General features: G+C 48.8%; 1 protein-coding gene across 4 annotated transcripts in view; it reads left to right on the plus strand.

The window, feature by feature from the left end:
• The window catches only part of LOC102573871 (zinc finger protein 385C), a 240,369-nt gene that overhangs the window by 200,050 nt on the left and 24,348 nt on the right, over nucleotides 1-15,971 (plus strand). For 3 of the 4 annotated variants that reach the window (XM_059726941.1, XM_059726942.1, XM_014604701.3), the window contains 2 exons: nucleotides 11,741-11,851; nucleotides 12,943-13,047. In XM_059726941.1, the coding sequence (XP_059582924.1) occupies nucleotides 11,741-11,851; nucleotides 12,943-13,047 (216 nt within the window). The remainder of the gene's footprint in view (nucleotides 1-11,740; nucleotides 11,852-12,942; nucleotides 13,048-15,971) is intronic. The other variant, XM_019476479.2, reaches the window with a different exon arrangement.

Below are 15,971 nucleotides of genomic sequence, written 5' to 3' on the forward strand. Positions count from 1 at the left end.
AAGGTGCTTTGTTACATGTGGCTGGGCTGAGGAAGAATGTGTATGGGGGGAAAGCCCAGTGCCAGACTCTGGGGGAGAGAAGATCAGGCTCTAACAGGGTTTTTTGTCTCAAATATCTGCAGCTGTGTATATGTTGAAAGAAAGTTGCCACTGTTCGTGAGTCTTGCAAGTAGAAGCAGGGGAATTCTCAGGTGGCTTCAAAGTGTTGGAACCATTCAGCATTACCCAGTGGAAGAAGCCAATTTGTGCTAACAAAGTCCTCTGCGTGCTAAAAACACGCTCTTCTCTACGGAGCTGCTCAGTGGAGCAGAGAGATGCCGTGACAAGGTGCCATTCAGTGTTTGTAGTACAAGTGGGCTGAATGCACTGGCCGGATGCACCAGCTCCTTAGAAAGACTGTGTGCAGTGTGGCTCAACTCCTGGAGCCTTTTCAGAGCTGTTCACATTGTTTTACTTCAAAATCCAGAGAACAATGAGGCAAACCAGCTGTAAACCCTTCTGCAACTGCAGTCACCTTTGTCGTTGGAGAAGTGTGTTGTCTTCAACATTTGATCTGGGGGGTTAGGAGCTAGGACTCTTGGGTTCGCTTCCCAGATCTGAGCTGAAAGAAAACCCATTGCCTTTCTGTGCATCAGTTATCTGATCTGTAACATGGGGATATGTCTGGCTGACCTGCTTCCCAATAATGGTATGTAGACGCATAAATTAATCTTTAAAAAGCCAAGGGAAGGTGTTAGGTACTATGTGGTGTTATGGTGAAAGATGCTAAACAGTAGTGCAGTGGATAAGGTGCTGGCAGGGATTTGGGAGACTCAGTTCTCTATGGGACTGTTGCTTAGTATGTCTGTGCCTCAGTTTCCCCATCAGTACAATGGGGAGAATAGCACTGCATTAGTGTACAAGAGAGGTGGGAGACTAAAAGTGTATGGTGCTCAGGTGTTTTGTAATAATGTCCATATGATGTGCAGAAGTAGGTAAAAGGAAAAAATGGCATTTGTAATGTACACAACACTAGAACTTTCTGAAGTAGACATCTCCACATGACTGGAGAACTGCTTCCTTGGGTTTTGTGAAGCCTTTGTATCTGTGTTCCAAGCAATTAAATTAGTTAGCAAGTGACATTAACTGAGCCTGATCTCACTCAGCTTTATATGTGATTTGTCAGTAGCAGCAGGCAGGGAAGGGACAGCGGTTTTGTGGTCCATTTTCCAAGGAATACACAAAGAAGAGCTAGAAACAGGACAGAAACAAACCAGCTTACCCTAAGCATGCCTTGCCTTAAAAGGTCTCTTTGGGGGCAGCTGGTTAATGCCACTCCCAGATGGGCACATGGCACATTTGTTGTAGTGGTCTCTCAGGTACAGCCTGGTTTCATAGTTTCATAGTTGGTAGGGTCGGAAGGGACCTGAGCAGGTCATCAACTCCGACCCCCTGCCATGACAGGAAAGAGTACTGGGGTCAAACAGCCCCGGCAAGGTGTCTATCTAGCCTCCTTTTGAAGACCTCCAGGGTAGGAGCAAGCACCACTTCCCTTGGAAGTTGGTTCCAGCCCCTAGCCACCCTGACAGTGAAGTAGCGCCTCCTGATATCTAGCCTGAATCTACTCTCTGTCAACTTACGGACATTATTCCTTGTTACTCCCAGTAGTGCTCGGGGGAGCAGGGACTCTCCCATTGCATGCTGGTCCCCCTTGGCCAGTTTATAGATGGCCACCAGATCCCCTCTCAGCCTTCTCTTGTGAAGGCTGAACAGATTCAGGTCCCGTAGCCTCTCCTCGTAGGGCCTGCCCTGCTGCCCCATCCATGCAAGTGGCCCTCCTCTGGACCCTCTCCATGTTGTCCACATCCCTCCTGAAGTGCGGCGCCCAGAACTGGACGCAGTACTCCAACTGCGGCCTGACCAGTGTTGCATAGAGAGGGAGGATCACCTCCTTGGACCTGCTCATAATGCATCTGTGGATTCATGACAAGGTGCTGTTAGCCTTCCTGACTGCGTCCCCACACTGTTGGCCCATGTTCATCTTGGAGTCTATAATGACTCCAAGATCCTTTTCTGCCTCTGTGCTGACGAGAGGGGAGTTCCCCAGCCTGTAGATATACTGCTGGTTCTTTCTCCCTAGGCACAGTTCCCTGCACTTGTCAGCATTGAATCCCATCTTATTCTCATCTGCCCACCCCTGCAACCTGTCCAGATCCAATTGCAGCCTGTCCCTCCCTTCTAGCGTGTCCACTTCCCCTCACATCTTAGTGTCATCTGCGAATTTGAACAAGGTGCTTTTCACCCCTCCGTCCAAGTCGCTGAGGAAGACGTTGAACAGTGCGGGCCTGAGGACCGAGCCCTGGGGGACCCCACTGCCCACATCCCTCCAGGTCAAAAATGACCCGTCAACCACCGCTCTCTGGGTGCAGCCCTCCAGTCAGGTTAGAGATGAGATGACAGATCAGCCAGACCCTCCCAGGCACTAGAAGTGAACAGTGATGCCAGCAACAAACAATGAGTGTTCAAAGCTCAGAACATACCTGCTGATGAGGAGAAGAGAAGGCAACTCCAGGGCTGTCCAACCACAACACAGACCTCTACTGGGCATGGAGGTTGTTGTCATTTTACAGATGTGGCAGTCTGAGGCCTAGATTTTAATGGATGTTATCTTGAGGAGTCCTGAGTAGCCACAGGTGATGTCAGTCGCATGTGTGGGGATGCTTGACATCTTTGAAAATCAGCCCCTGAAGATAACATTTGTTCCTATACTGAGGGTACCAGTACAAGTTGTGTTAAGCCCTTTGACCCAGGACTTGAGTAAAACATAGGAGTTGTGTTGACTCCTCTTTATATGAGTATAGGGCACAAGGGATTTGCCCAGGGTCACAAAGGAAATCAGTGTCAGAGATGGGAAATGTACCCAGGAGCTCTGATGCCAGATGCTCCTGTTTAACTGTTTGATTACACTTGCAGCCAGCAGGATTTGCTGATCTGGTTGCAAATGGAAACTTTCTCGTAGGAGGCAGTGTTAGTGAAGCAGGGTTTTACCTGCAGGCAGGGCCGTCCCTGGGTGGGAGGTCAAATCGGGGTGACTTCCCTGGGCCCCGCATTTCGGGGGGCCCCATGGAGCCAGGCCGCCTTCGTGTCCAACTGCTCACCACTCCCCCCACCACCACCTTGTCTGGGCCCTACACAGGCCGATTTGCCCTGGGCCCCGCACCCTGCTACGGTCTTCTCTGCCTGCAGGGTTCCCTGGAGTTTGTTCACTGAAGCTTCTGCATTCTTCATATGAGCTGCAGCTGTGGCTTCCCCAAAACTGGAAGCAAATGTGTTGCAGTTAATTTGGGATGTGCCATCTTTTCCTTAAAAGAATGCAGCCAGTGAGTGCAGGACATCGACTGAGGGGAGTGAGAAAGTCCTGTAAAAGAGGATGCTAACAAGGAGCTTGAGATGATGCAGGAATCTAACCCATTGGGAAACATCATAGAGTTCATCCCTCTAAAAAAAAAATAGAGTAGTTTGAAGAACCCTCTGGCAGGAGGTGACTGTGCTTTAACTGTGTCTTTCACAGTTGCAAAATGGGGCTTCAAGGCAGTCCTGATGCTTTCATAGATTCATAGATTCATAGATGTTAGGGTCGGAAGGGACCTCAATAGATCATCAAGTCCGACCCCCTGCATAAGCAGGAAAGAGTGCTGGGTCTAAATGACCCCAGCTAGATACTCGTCTAACCTCCTCTTGAAGACCCCCAGGGTAGGGGAGAGCACCACCTCCCTTGGGAGCCCGTTCCAGACCCTGGCCACTCGAACTGTGAAGAAGTTCTTCCTAATGTCCAGTCTGAATCTGCTCTCTGCTAGCTTGTGGCCATTGTTTCTTGTAACCCCCGGGGGCGCCTTGGTGAATAAATCCTCACCAATTCCCTTCTGTGCCCCCGTGATGAACTTATAGGCAGCCACAAGGTCGCCTCTCAACCTTCTCTTGCGGAGGCTGAAAAGGTCCAGTTTCTCTAGTCTCTCCTTGTAGGGCTTGGTCTGCAGGCCCTTGACCATACGAGTTGCCCTTCGCTGTACCCTCTCCAGGTTATCCGCATCCTTCTTGAAGTGTGGCGCCCAGAATTGCACGCAGTACTCCAACTGCGGTCTGACCAACGCCCTATAGAGGGGAAGTATCACCTCCCTGGACCTATTTGTCATGCATCTGCTGATGCACGATAAAGTGCCATTGGCTTTTCTGATGGCTTCGTCACACTGCCGGCTCATGTTCAACTTGGAGTCCACTATGACTCCAAGATCCCTTTCCACCTCCGTGCCACCCAGCAGGTCATTCCCTAGGCTGTAGGTGTGCTGGACATTTTTCCTCCCTAGGTGCAGCACTTTGCATTTCTCCTTGTTGAACTGCATCCTGTTGTTTTCTGCCCACTTGTCCAGCCTATCCAGGTCTGCCTGCAGCTGTTCCCTGCCCTCCGGCGTGTCCACTTCTCCCCATAGCTTTGTGTCATCTGCAAACTTGGACAGAGTACATTTCACTCCCACGTCCAAGTCGCTGATGAAGACATTAAAGAGTATCGGTCCAAGGACCGAACCCTGCGGGACCCCACTGCCCACACCCTTCCAGGTCAAGACCAACCCATCTACCACGACTCTTTGGGTGCGACCCTCTAGCCAATTCGCCACCCACCGGACTGTGCAGTCATCCACATCACAGCCTCTTAATTTGTTCACCAGTATGGGGTGGGATACCGTATCGAAGGCCTTCCTGAAGTCCAGGTATACGACATCCACCCCTCCTCCTGTGTCCAGGCGTTTCGTAACCTGGTCATAGAAAGAGACTAGGTTGGTCAGGCACGATCTGCCCGCCACAAACCCATGCTGGTTTCCCCTCAGCATAATTTGTCCTGCCGGGCTCTCACAAATGTGAGCCTTGATAATTTTTTCAAATACTTTACCAAGGATGGAGGTGAGACTGACTGGCCTATAGTTGCCCGGGTCCTCCTTCCTCCCCTTTTTGAAAATGGGGACCACGTTAGCCCTTTTCCAGTCCTCCGGGACTTGGCCTGTGCGCCACGAGCATTCGAATATTCCCGCCAGTGGCTCTGCAATGACGTCGGCCAGTGCCTTCAGCACCCTGGGATGGAGCCCATCCGGGCCTGCCGACTTAAAGGCATCCAGTTCTTCCAAGTGACTCTGCACCACCTCAGGATCTACGCATGGAAGTCTGGCGCCTTGCTGCTGCCTCTCTACAACCCCAGTGAGAGACTTGTCGCGCCCGTCGCTTAGGAACACTGAGGCAAAGAACTCGTTGAGGAGTTCAGCCTTGTCCTCTCTATCTGTCACCAATTGCTTCTGCCCATTTAGCAGGGGTCCTATTCCTCCCTGGGCCTTCCTTTTACTCCCTATGTATCTAAAAAACAATTTCTTGTTGTCCTTTACTTGGGTTGCCATCCTCAGCTCCATGGTAGCTTTGGCCCGCCTAACTGCCTCCCTACAAGCACGAGCAGAGGAGGTATATTCATCTTTAGTGATCTCACCCTGTTTCCACTTTTTATGTGCTCCCCTTTTGGCCCTTAGGCTGCCCTGGATTTCTCTGGTCAGCCATGGAAGCCTCCTGGCCCCTTTCCCTCTTTTGCCTCGCTCGGGGATCGTCTTGCTTTGTGCCCAAAGGATCGTTTCCTTTAGGCACAGCCACCCTTCTTGGGCACCCATCCCATCAAAACTCCTACTCTGCAGTGCTTCCTTGACTAATCGCCTGAGTGCATTGAGATCAGCTTTCCTAAAGTCTAGCACTTTCACCCTACTAGTTACCTTACCCACTCGCCGTCTTATGTTGAATTCTATCATAAGGTGATCACTGTCTCCCAGATGGCTACCGATTTGGAGGTCCCCTATCATGTCATCTCCCGTTGCCAATACCAGATCCAGTATGGCATTCCCCCTAGTGGGACCATACACCTCCTTGTGTCAGGTGGAGGTCCTGTACACAAGTTAGAAACCTGCGTGAGCGATGGGACCTTGCTGTCTGCGTCTCCCAGCAGATGTCCGGGTAGTTTAGGTCCCCCATGACTACCGCCTCTTTAGCTTTTATGGTCTCCGAGAGTTGCCTCAGGAGCCCCGCATCTATTTCTTCCCCTTGGTGTGGGGGTCTGTAACAGACCCCTACCACCAAATCCCTTTCTCCTTGCCCCCCATGTAGCCTAACCCACAATCCTTCTACTTCCTCAGCCTCGGATTCTGTCTTGATGAGGGTTGATGTATATTGCTCACTGACATAAAGTGTAACCCCCCCCCCTTTCTTCCCCGACCTGTCCTTTCTGTACAATCTATAGCCCTCAATATGTACCGCCCAGTCATGGGATGAATCCCACCAGGTCTCTGTTAGCCCCACTAAGTCATAGGTGTTTAGTGCAAGCAGGAGCGCTAGTTCATCCTGCTTGTTCCCCATGCTCCTAGCATTAGTATATAGGCACTTGAGCCCTGCAACTGGCGCCTTTGCTGCCCCCCTGCTCCCAGTCCCATGGGGCCCATTGTTTCTTACCTTCTTGTTCCTTACCTGTTCTGTTGTGCTGGCCTCCCCATGGCTTTCAGGTTCCCAATGTTCTCCTTCTTCAGGCTGGGCTGTCCTTGTGGGTGCCACATGGTTTGGTGGTCCACAGCTTCCCCTGCCCTCGTACTCCCCTCCCCCCGACGAGCCTAGTTTAAAGCCCGCCGGAGGAGATCCGCCAACCTAGAAGAAAACACACGCTTACCTTTGGGGGACAGGTGAAGCCCATCCCAGCTGAGCATGTCCCTCGTCGTGATGTGCGGGTCATGGTCCAGGAAGCCGAAGCCTGCCTCGAGACACCACTGCCGAAGCCACCAGTTGGTCTCTCTGATGCAGTTCTCCTGCCGTCTTCCTCGTCCGGTCACTGGTTCTAGCTTTACTAGAAGCTGAATAAATTCATGTCAGGCGAGTGCTATTAAAGCAAATATGAACTGAATAAAAATTGATTGGACAGTTAAAATGTCCTCTGGTATTGACATTAATGGGAGATACTTTATCCGAAGTATCCAAAATGGACAATGAGGCTTTCTGTGAGGCTGTAGCTTAGCATTAATTAATAGGCATGTAAACTGTTACCACATAGCCCTTGATGATTAGTGCAGCGGCCTTCACTACCCTTTTCCGTCTGTGACATAGAGCTCAGGCCTCATCATATCTGCACCCAAAGTTCAATTTTAGTACTACATATCTCATAGCCAATCTCCTGATGGGTTAAGTTTTCTTCCTTTTATTATTAAATCAGCTGATTAAATAGCTCAATAGTTTTTAACAAATGCTCTTCCTAAGCCCTTTTCTGTGAAAGTTATTAGGGAGGAAGGAACAGGTTCTCTGCTAGTAGTAACTGATGATAAGACTGTTGATGCTGATGGAGTTGTACTCACTTATACTAGCTGGCAAGGGTGGATCCAGACGGGGTGCAGTGGCACAGTCGCACCCCGTTTTTGGACCATGCTGCCACAAGAGCAGCAGCCAGGGACTACTTTTAAGTCCCTAAAAGCAAGTAAGTATTCCCTCTACTTGCCCTCCATACTGAGCAACACCTTCCCTCCCCTCCCATTTTTCTTCCCCCCCACAGAGCTGCTTCTGCCTTGCTTCAGCCAGGCTGCACAGGGAGCTGGTCTTAACCAGGGACAGCAGCAGTGATAGTTGTGGTGGGTAGATACTACACCCCTCTTTACAAAACCCTGGACCACCCACACTAGCTGGAGTCCTTAGCCAAAGAATTTACCCCAGGTACTTTGCATGAACATCTGATCTTTGTATAGCAATACATCCCCTGTCCATCTCAAACTCCTTCCACCCACAGATCTCAAAATATTTGTCAGATAGTGATGTTCCCACCCCTCAGCTCTTGTGGGATGCAGATCAGTAACAACATCTCCATTTTACAGAAGGGGATGCTGAGGCACAGGCAGGGGAGGTGATTTGCACTGAACCAGTGGTAATAAGTCTCAGGAATCTTGCCTCCCTTCGTACCATCAGCCTGCTCAGCTGCTGTTCTGATATAACTTGTGTCTCATATTGACAAATTCTCATTGAAAATTTTTGCTTTTTCTTTTTTCCAACAGTTTTTTTTTTAACAATCTAAATCTTTTTCACAACAATGTTCAGATGGTTGGAATTTTTCCCCCACCAAAACAAAATGAAAATTAGTGATTAAAAACCAAACCAAAAAAAAAGAAAGATTAAGCCATTTTCAGAGTTTGTTTTTATTTTATTCTTCCCCTTCTTTCTTTATTCCAATCTTCTGATAAAAGGAAAAAGGATTAATTTTAATGGAAACACTGAAAATTTCAGCCAAAAAAATGTTCCCCTTGTGGGCTGCTGTGATGGCTGCAGCACAACCACACAGGGAGAGACAGTCCATGCCCTAGAGAACTGACAGAACCAGCTCAAGGACATATAACTGCCTTAGATTTACAGATACAGAGCTGGGGCACAGAACTATAAGGTGACTTTCCCCACTAAGGTCATACTGACTTGGGAGCCTGTGACAGAGCTGGGAACAGGGCCCACAGCTCAGGAGTCCCAGTCCAATGGCTCAATCACAGGGCAATTCTTCCTCGGTGAGTTTCCTATGGGCACTTTGTGCTCACATTATGTGTCTGGAACCACCAGTCCAGAGGGGGTTATCATCTGCCTACCCATACTTCCTTAAGTTCTCCCCACCCAGCCATTTCTTGGTGGACCCAAGGTCAGAATTTTCTCAGGCTACCCGTGACAGCCTCCAATGCTTGTATGTTCCACTCCATTTTCCTCCTGACTTCTCTGGCTCCTGCTCTCTCCTGAGCTACTCAACATGAAGGATGAGCTCTTTAAAATCCAAAGAGCTGTTTCACGACAGCATTTGTCAATTAAAATGAACTCTCTGTTCCAGTGGGTGAGTGGGCGAGATGGACTCAGCATCCTGGCACATGGATGCAGAGCTTAGAGAGACTTCTCTCATTTATGCCCTGATAGGTTGGGTGTTTCCTGAAACAAAGGCCAGTCCTGTTCTTGTGTGTGCAGATTTGCTGTACATGGATGATGCCTATAACGCATTGCCACGTTTGTTGTCAAGGGTGGGGTGGCATCTTTGTCATTGCTAGATGCCTCATGCCCCATCAGCAACTGAAAGCCTCTTCATTTATATTCCAGATAAGTGAGTAAAATTTCATAGCAAACAGGCATTTCATTAATCACTCGATATTACCATTCTACTCACTTCTGGAATGGAATTTGGGGTCTTGATAATGGCTCTGTTGTCCAGGCATGTGCCTTAAAGACTGATGCACCTGTCTCGGCAACTAAATAGCTTCGCAGAGAAATACGATAACCTAAAAACCCAAGGCTCTACTGACAGCAGGACTCAGATAAGATAATCTTCCTATGCCACAGGGTAAGCGAACAATACTTGCATTATAGATTATAGCTGCACTCAAACAAAGAGGTTATTCTTATTTTCCCCCCTTAATAAATGCATTTTGTTTAAAACAATTATGGCTTTTTGAACAAGTTTGCTGCTATGGCTGAAGAATAAGATGAGGGTGAGCATTAGGGAGAGACAGACCCACTGGAGGCTGTCATTTGTCTTCTTGCATCTGCCTTGCCTCAGAACCTCTGCACTCTGCCCTTTGAGGAAAGACACAGCTCACTGCAAATTGCTGGAGTTGTTTGAAATTTCAACATAACGAGCGTGTGCGCCCTGTGAAATACTAACGGTGCTGGAAATTCATCAACTAATCAAAAAACATTACAAAATAGTCGTGGTAATAGTTTGATTGAAGGACTCACCTAGATAAAGCAATTTCTGTAGCCAAAGGCTCACGAGAGAACAGTGTGGTCAGCATCACATCCAGCTGCCCCTGACTTCCCAACTCAAATGACCAGCTCCCCATTTACAGCTGGGTTGACTGGGAGTGGGCTTTGGTACAAACTGAGAGCGTGAGGATCCAGCTTACCCTTCTACAGCTGTATTGAGAGGCCTTAACCCCTCTGCCACCCCATTCTCAACTAATTTGATACAGCATGCAAAATAGATTGCTTACTGTGTTCCAGGCACCAGCTAAGACTGGAGCATCAGTGTGCTAGCGCTAACAAGAACCAGAGTCTGCCCAAATGAACTCAGAATCTAAACAGAGAGTGACAGGAAGGCAGGATTTTTGCAGTCATTTTACAGACAAGGAGCTGAACCACAAATCCAGCTTGGTGGGAATATAAGGATGCCTGCAGTCTGTTCTCCAGCATGTTAGTGATTTAATGTAGATTCCAATGGCCGCCTTCAGAAGTGCCCTTCTGAAGGAGTGTGTTAGTAGTACGGTGACATTCACTGCAGGGCAGAGGACATAGGCACCCTGTAAGCTAGTGGTGATAAGGCCCCTTCCAGCCTTCATTGAGGTGGATTTTAGTTGCTGATGAATAGCAAACAAAGGGTTAATGGCTGGTGACCCTTTTTTAAAAACCGTCTTCAGACAATGTAACTGTCTTTCCTTAATGTGATGGGTGCAGTTCCTGCTGTGTCACTTGAAAATACTCCTGTTCATTGGGGCTCTTGAGCCTGACAGCTGGGGACCTCTAATGGAAACTGATAATTTGTCATCCATGATGTTGGTAACTGTTGTGAAGAGAGAGAGGGTTAGAGACAGAGGAAGTCTCAAAGCACTCCCTGGGTCTATCTCTGAGTTGTTCCCTGGGGAACAAGATGCTGGAGCTTCTATGTCCTGTGTTATTTCTGTTTGTCTCGCCTGTTAAAAAAGGGCATTGACTCCTAGCCCTCACCTAGAGCAAGTGTTGCTTTTAAGTGCTTTGAGAGTGGATGGGATGATGAAAAAGATTAATAGACATGATTGTTTCTCCCTGGCAGAAGGTGGTGGAGTTACTTATCCCTCAGCAGATAGGAGAGAGCAAAACAGAGATCAGAAGCAGAGAGAAAAACCATAGTTTACTCTGCCAAGCAGTGCAAATATTGGGATCCCACAGATTGAGTTTTTCAGTAAAAGAGGATAAAAACATGGACAGAGTCAGGTGTATTATTAGTATAACTTATTTTGCTCACATTTTTTACAGTAGCTCTTCAGCAGACAGTTATGAACACCAAGCTGGTGAACCTCGGGTCACACCAACCCCAGTTCCCCAAAAGAAAGAATTGACTTTGATTAGAGAGATTAGGTTGGGTACTAAGTCCTCTTGCTGCTTGCAACAGCCCCCCTATCCGAACCAAATCATAAAACTAACTACAATGCAGCCTTTCTTCAAGGACTGCCAGCTGCTTGCACAGTAAGGAAAGGGGCTGTAAGACAGCACCACTTTGTGGCTCCCATCATTAATAGCATGATTAGGCATCAGATGGCTTGGGGTCTTTGTACTGTGTAGTACTCTGTGGGGAATGTGTCTGGCTTGTGTCCGAATAACGTAGAGAAAAGTTTATATCAGACCTTCTGCCTGAATGAGAACTGCAATGTTGTCTTACCTCCTGACTCCAAAGTTCTGTGTTTCCTCTTCTAGAGGAGATGGAAGCTAATGCCAAAGCAGAGCAAGAAACCATGTGTTAAGTGTTGATGGTTTTCACCAGTGGTAACAGAGGAAACAAAGAATTGTGGGACATGCTCAGCAGTGATTCTCCAGGACCTTTTCTTGCAAGTGCAGTATACACTGGTCCCAGGCCAGGCCAAAAGTTGTTTGTTTATCCACTTTCTGAAGCAGAGCATTAGTCACCAACTAACCACATCCCCTCCCTTTCTTGCAGATGGATCCCGTGCAGAAGGCTGTGATCAATCACACCTTTGGAGTGCCCTCCCCGCTCAAAAAGAAGCAGTTCATCTCCTGCAACATTTGCCACCTCCGGTTCAACTCTGCAGTAAGTTGCATTCAGGGGAACTGGCTGGTGGTTGGTAAGAAGGGCTTAGCAAATTAATGATTCTATTTTGTGTGCGTTTGAGAGAGTGAAGAGACCAGAAGGAAACTACACTTCTTCTCAAAGGGGGCCTGTAAGCCAGGCTCTTCCACAGCACCTGGTTTCTATTGGGTTGGGCTTCTGTTGAGGGCAGCATAGTGCAGGGACTGCTAGCACCAGAGCAATGGCTGCTCTGTAATGAAGCAACTGAGGTACTTTGCCCTGCCTCTTCTATCTCCTCACTGCCCCCCTCAATGTGTCTACTGCTAAGGGGGCTGCCAGAAGGGTGAGTTAGCAGCTACAGTACTAGTCTGTGAAACCTCAGTTCAGTTCCTGGCTTGTGCTATATGACCTTGGGCAGGTCACTTAATCTACCTTGTGCCTCAGTTCCACAGCTGTGATATGGGTATACTATCCTTATTCACAGGGGTGACTGTGGAGGCCAGACATGTGAGTTAGTTCTGTAGCATCAGCCATCATTGGGTTATGTTGTGGGGAGGAAGAAGGCTTGTTCTTCCCTTGCACTGCCCGAAAGTGAGCCATCCAGAAGGAGGGTAGGTGTAAGGCAGGGAAAGAGATAGGGAGTGGAGGTGCAAATCACTGATCTTTCATTGGCATTTCTGCAACACAACAACAGTGCAAGCAGCTTCTCAACTCCACAGGAAATAGGGGCCCCTCAGGGGATTGTTCTTTTCCAAGGGAAGCTGGAGTAAATAAATGTCATGCTGCTTAGTTCCAGTAAAGCTAAGGCCTTCTCTAACAAGAAAAATATGCTGCTTTAGCAAAATCAATATAGAAACTGATCTAGTTAAATTGCTGGAAACCCCTAATGTAAACATGCTTACACCGGTTTCACCTTCACTTGTGTTACTTTGTACTGGACGCCATCTAAATCAATGTAAATACAAGCAAAGTGATTTTAATGGCATCCACTTTAGAGAGCTGCAGTTTTATCTAGATTGAGATTTAAACATGTTTCACTAAACTAGCTTGAGTTTGCTAGAACAGGAAAGGTCTAGCTTGGCACTAATCAATTGCACTTCCATTGACTGCAGGGAAGTTGCATCCATTTACGACAGGGTGTTAATCTGCCCAGTAGCAAGTACAGTGGCCTGCAGTTGGGACTCCTCTCCTCCGCTGCTGGGCAGATATGCCATTGGGTACGTTTACCTACCTCCCCCATGTGGTAGCTTCCTGTTGTTGTCTATTTGCATCCTGCCCCCAGCATCAGGATGGGCAGATTCAGCCTATTGTGCCTTACATCACACTCTTCTACCTGCAGTTCCCAGCTGTTTCCCTGGCTTGGTTAGCAAATGCGAAGCCACCCACTGCCCTCTTTCCTTCGTGCCTTCTCTAATGCACGTGAAAACTGTTGGAGAGACCATTTCCACAGCTGCAGTCCTAGATTGGGCAGTCTGTGCCATAGGTGGCAACTATTACACGATTCACTACTGGCTGCCATCCTCCAGATCACTCTGTAGACCCCACCCTGCTTCTGGTTCCTTCACCTGGCAGCTTCCCTCCAGTGAGCCCATGCAGCTCCTTGAGGGGAGTGAGCTGTGACCTTCCCTCTCTGCACAGCAGAGCTGCCACATCTGTTCCTTTGTCTTTCCCTGGCTCTTCATTTTGCTCAGGTCCGCTCTCCCTGCCTTGCTCTTGGCTTGCATGCTTAAGCTGCTTTATCAGACCGTGCAGTTCGTATCTGTTCTTCAGGAGCTGAATATAATCTTTCCTGCTTTGGCTGTGCAGAGCTCTGGTGTGTTGGGTTGTTTATAGCCCTTTATTCCAAGTAAATCAAACATCTTTTTGAGGGGCAGAAGGTAGCATTCATTCATCCCCTGCAACAATTAATTGCATGCAGCTGATCTTTTGTGGGGGAAACTGATTAAAAGTTTCAGAGGGAATTTGCATGCAAATCTACTACTGCGGCCAGTCGGGAGGCTGGTAAAACTTTGCCAAACAGCAGGGGCCTCCACCAGAATAGAGCAAGGGCCCTGGGCTGGGTGAGGTAGGAGGGTCAGTCTGGATTTCCTTGTGAAAATCTCTTTTTGCTTTAACCTCTGTCAGCAGTAAATCAGATTTCCTTTGTAACCATCCTTCAACAGGTGAATAGCCATAGTGCTTTAAGCCCTTCACTCAAGACTTTGAATCAAGGTTTTTTGCTCTACTGCAGCACTGTAAGCCTCATTCTGTACAGAGAGCAGTATCCCCCTTTCCAGTTATAGCCCCTGGGCCTGGGCTACAGTGCCAAGGTTCCCTGTTTCCAAGATGATGTCCATGGGCACATTGCACAAAGAACAAGGGCTTGAGAAGAGGATTGGTGCAATGGTTGTGTTATGAACCTAGGACATAAAGAGATCTGGACTTAGTTCTTCTCTCTGTCTCAGACTCCCAATGTGACCTTGGGCTAGGCACAAAGGTGCTTGTACACGTAATGGAGGTTTAGTCCTTCAGGTTCCATTCTATGACCCCTAAATTGAAACGGTGAGTTCTTAATTGAAACCTCACCATTTCAATTTCTGTCACTGTATATACATGATTGTCCTAGTGGCCACAGGTGCCTGCTGAAGGCAGGACACCTGGGACCACCTGGGAACAGGCTGGCTTGCCCCTGGAACAGTGCAGGAATGTAGCAGGAGGGTGGCTGGGTTTGCTGGCAGCCGGAGAAGGCAGCAGGGATGGTGCATGGGTCCTGGAAGCCCAGGTGGGCTGCTAACTGGCCAGGTGCTGCCCCAGCTCAAAGGCGCCCGATCCAACGCTTCCCTGAGCTCTTCTGGGGTTCCAGTGCCCCGTGCACCATCCCCTCTGCCTTCTCTGGCTGTCAACACACCCAGCTTGCCCGTGGGGCAATGTGAGGAGGCAGCAGGAGGGCAGCTAAGTGTACTGGTGGCCAGAGAAGTTGGCGGGAACAGTGCATGGGGTGCTGGAAGCCTGGGCGGGCTCGGGGAACCATTGGATTAGGCATCTCCAAGCTAGGGGAGCACTTAGCCAGCTAGCAGCCTGCCTGGGCTTCCAGCACCCTGTGCACTGTCCCCGCTGCCTTCTCAGGCTGCCAGCAAACCCAACTGCCCTCCTGCCACCTTCCCGCACTGCCCCAGGAGCAAGCCAGCCTGATCCTGGGTGGTCCCAGGCGTCCTGCTGGCCGCAGGAGCTTGCTGAAGGCAGAAGTGGTGAGGGACCTCATGTCTTTTTTTCCACGGAGCCTGCCCACCTCTCCCACAGCCAGGGGGTGAGCTGACTAATAGCCGCAACATTCCAAAATGCAACATTGCAAACTAAACTACATCAGGATGCTGTTTAGTTTGCAATGATGCAAGGTCATGTAAAACCCACAAAACTCAGGTGCGTGTAATGTGTGATGCCATTAAGCCACATAACATTGTCACATGTACAGGCACCCAAAGGGTTTATCTAAAAAAACTGTGGTCAGGAGGAAAATAGATATAACCTGTCTGCCAAGTGCTGTTTGGCAGTGAAAACAGCTGGATTCCAGTGTCTAGGGAAGCTCCCACAGGACTTAGGAATGGGGTTGTGAGCCCCACAGACAGGATCACCCTGGAATTAGAGTTACAGCCTCCAAAAGATTGGGAGCTACTGGTTTAGGGATTCCTGTTTAAAAGCTCAAACACCACTGGCTTGACCCAGGAACCTAGCAAACTGAATTATGCTGTCTGAGTGAGTATCATAAGCAATGAGTCCAAGGGTTTAATACCAAAAACCAAGGGGGAGAGAGGGAAGTATGATGTAAACTTTGAAAAGCCCCAAGGTGCTTTGGCAGCAGGCATAAACCCAGCTCGCCCTGCAGCTATTGTCTCTATCTCCTTGAACCCAGCCCTCCTCTCCACTCACAATTTGGATCCAGGTCTGGAGGAGTCCCAGTTTTGGGCAGCTCTCTCTCTCTCCCTTAAGAGCATGTGGTTCGGGGGACCACCCCATCAACTGAAATAGTGCTGGAGCTTGGTAGGAAGACCTTCTCCAAAGTCCCCCAATGAAGCTACTGCTCTTGGCGATTTCTGTCTCAGCTGCCTCAGCTCCTTAAAGCTGCCTTGAGACTGCAGTTCTTCAGAAAGGAATCAATGGCTGC

The sequence above is a fragment of the Alligator mississippiensis genome, chromosome 4, assembly GCF_030867095.1.
Source record: "Alligator mississippiensis isolate rAllMis1 chromosome 4, rAllMis1, whole genome shotgun sequence".
NCBI classification, from domain to species: domain Eukaryota; kingdom Metazoa; phylum Chordata; order Crocodylia; family Alligatoridae; genus Alligator; species Alligator mississippiensis.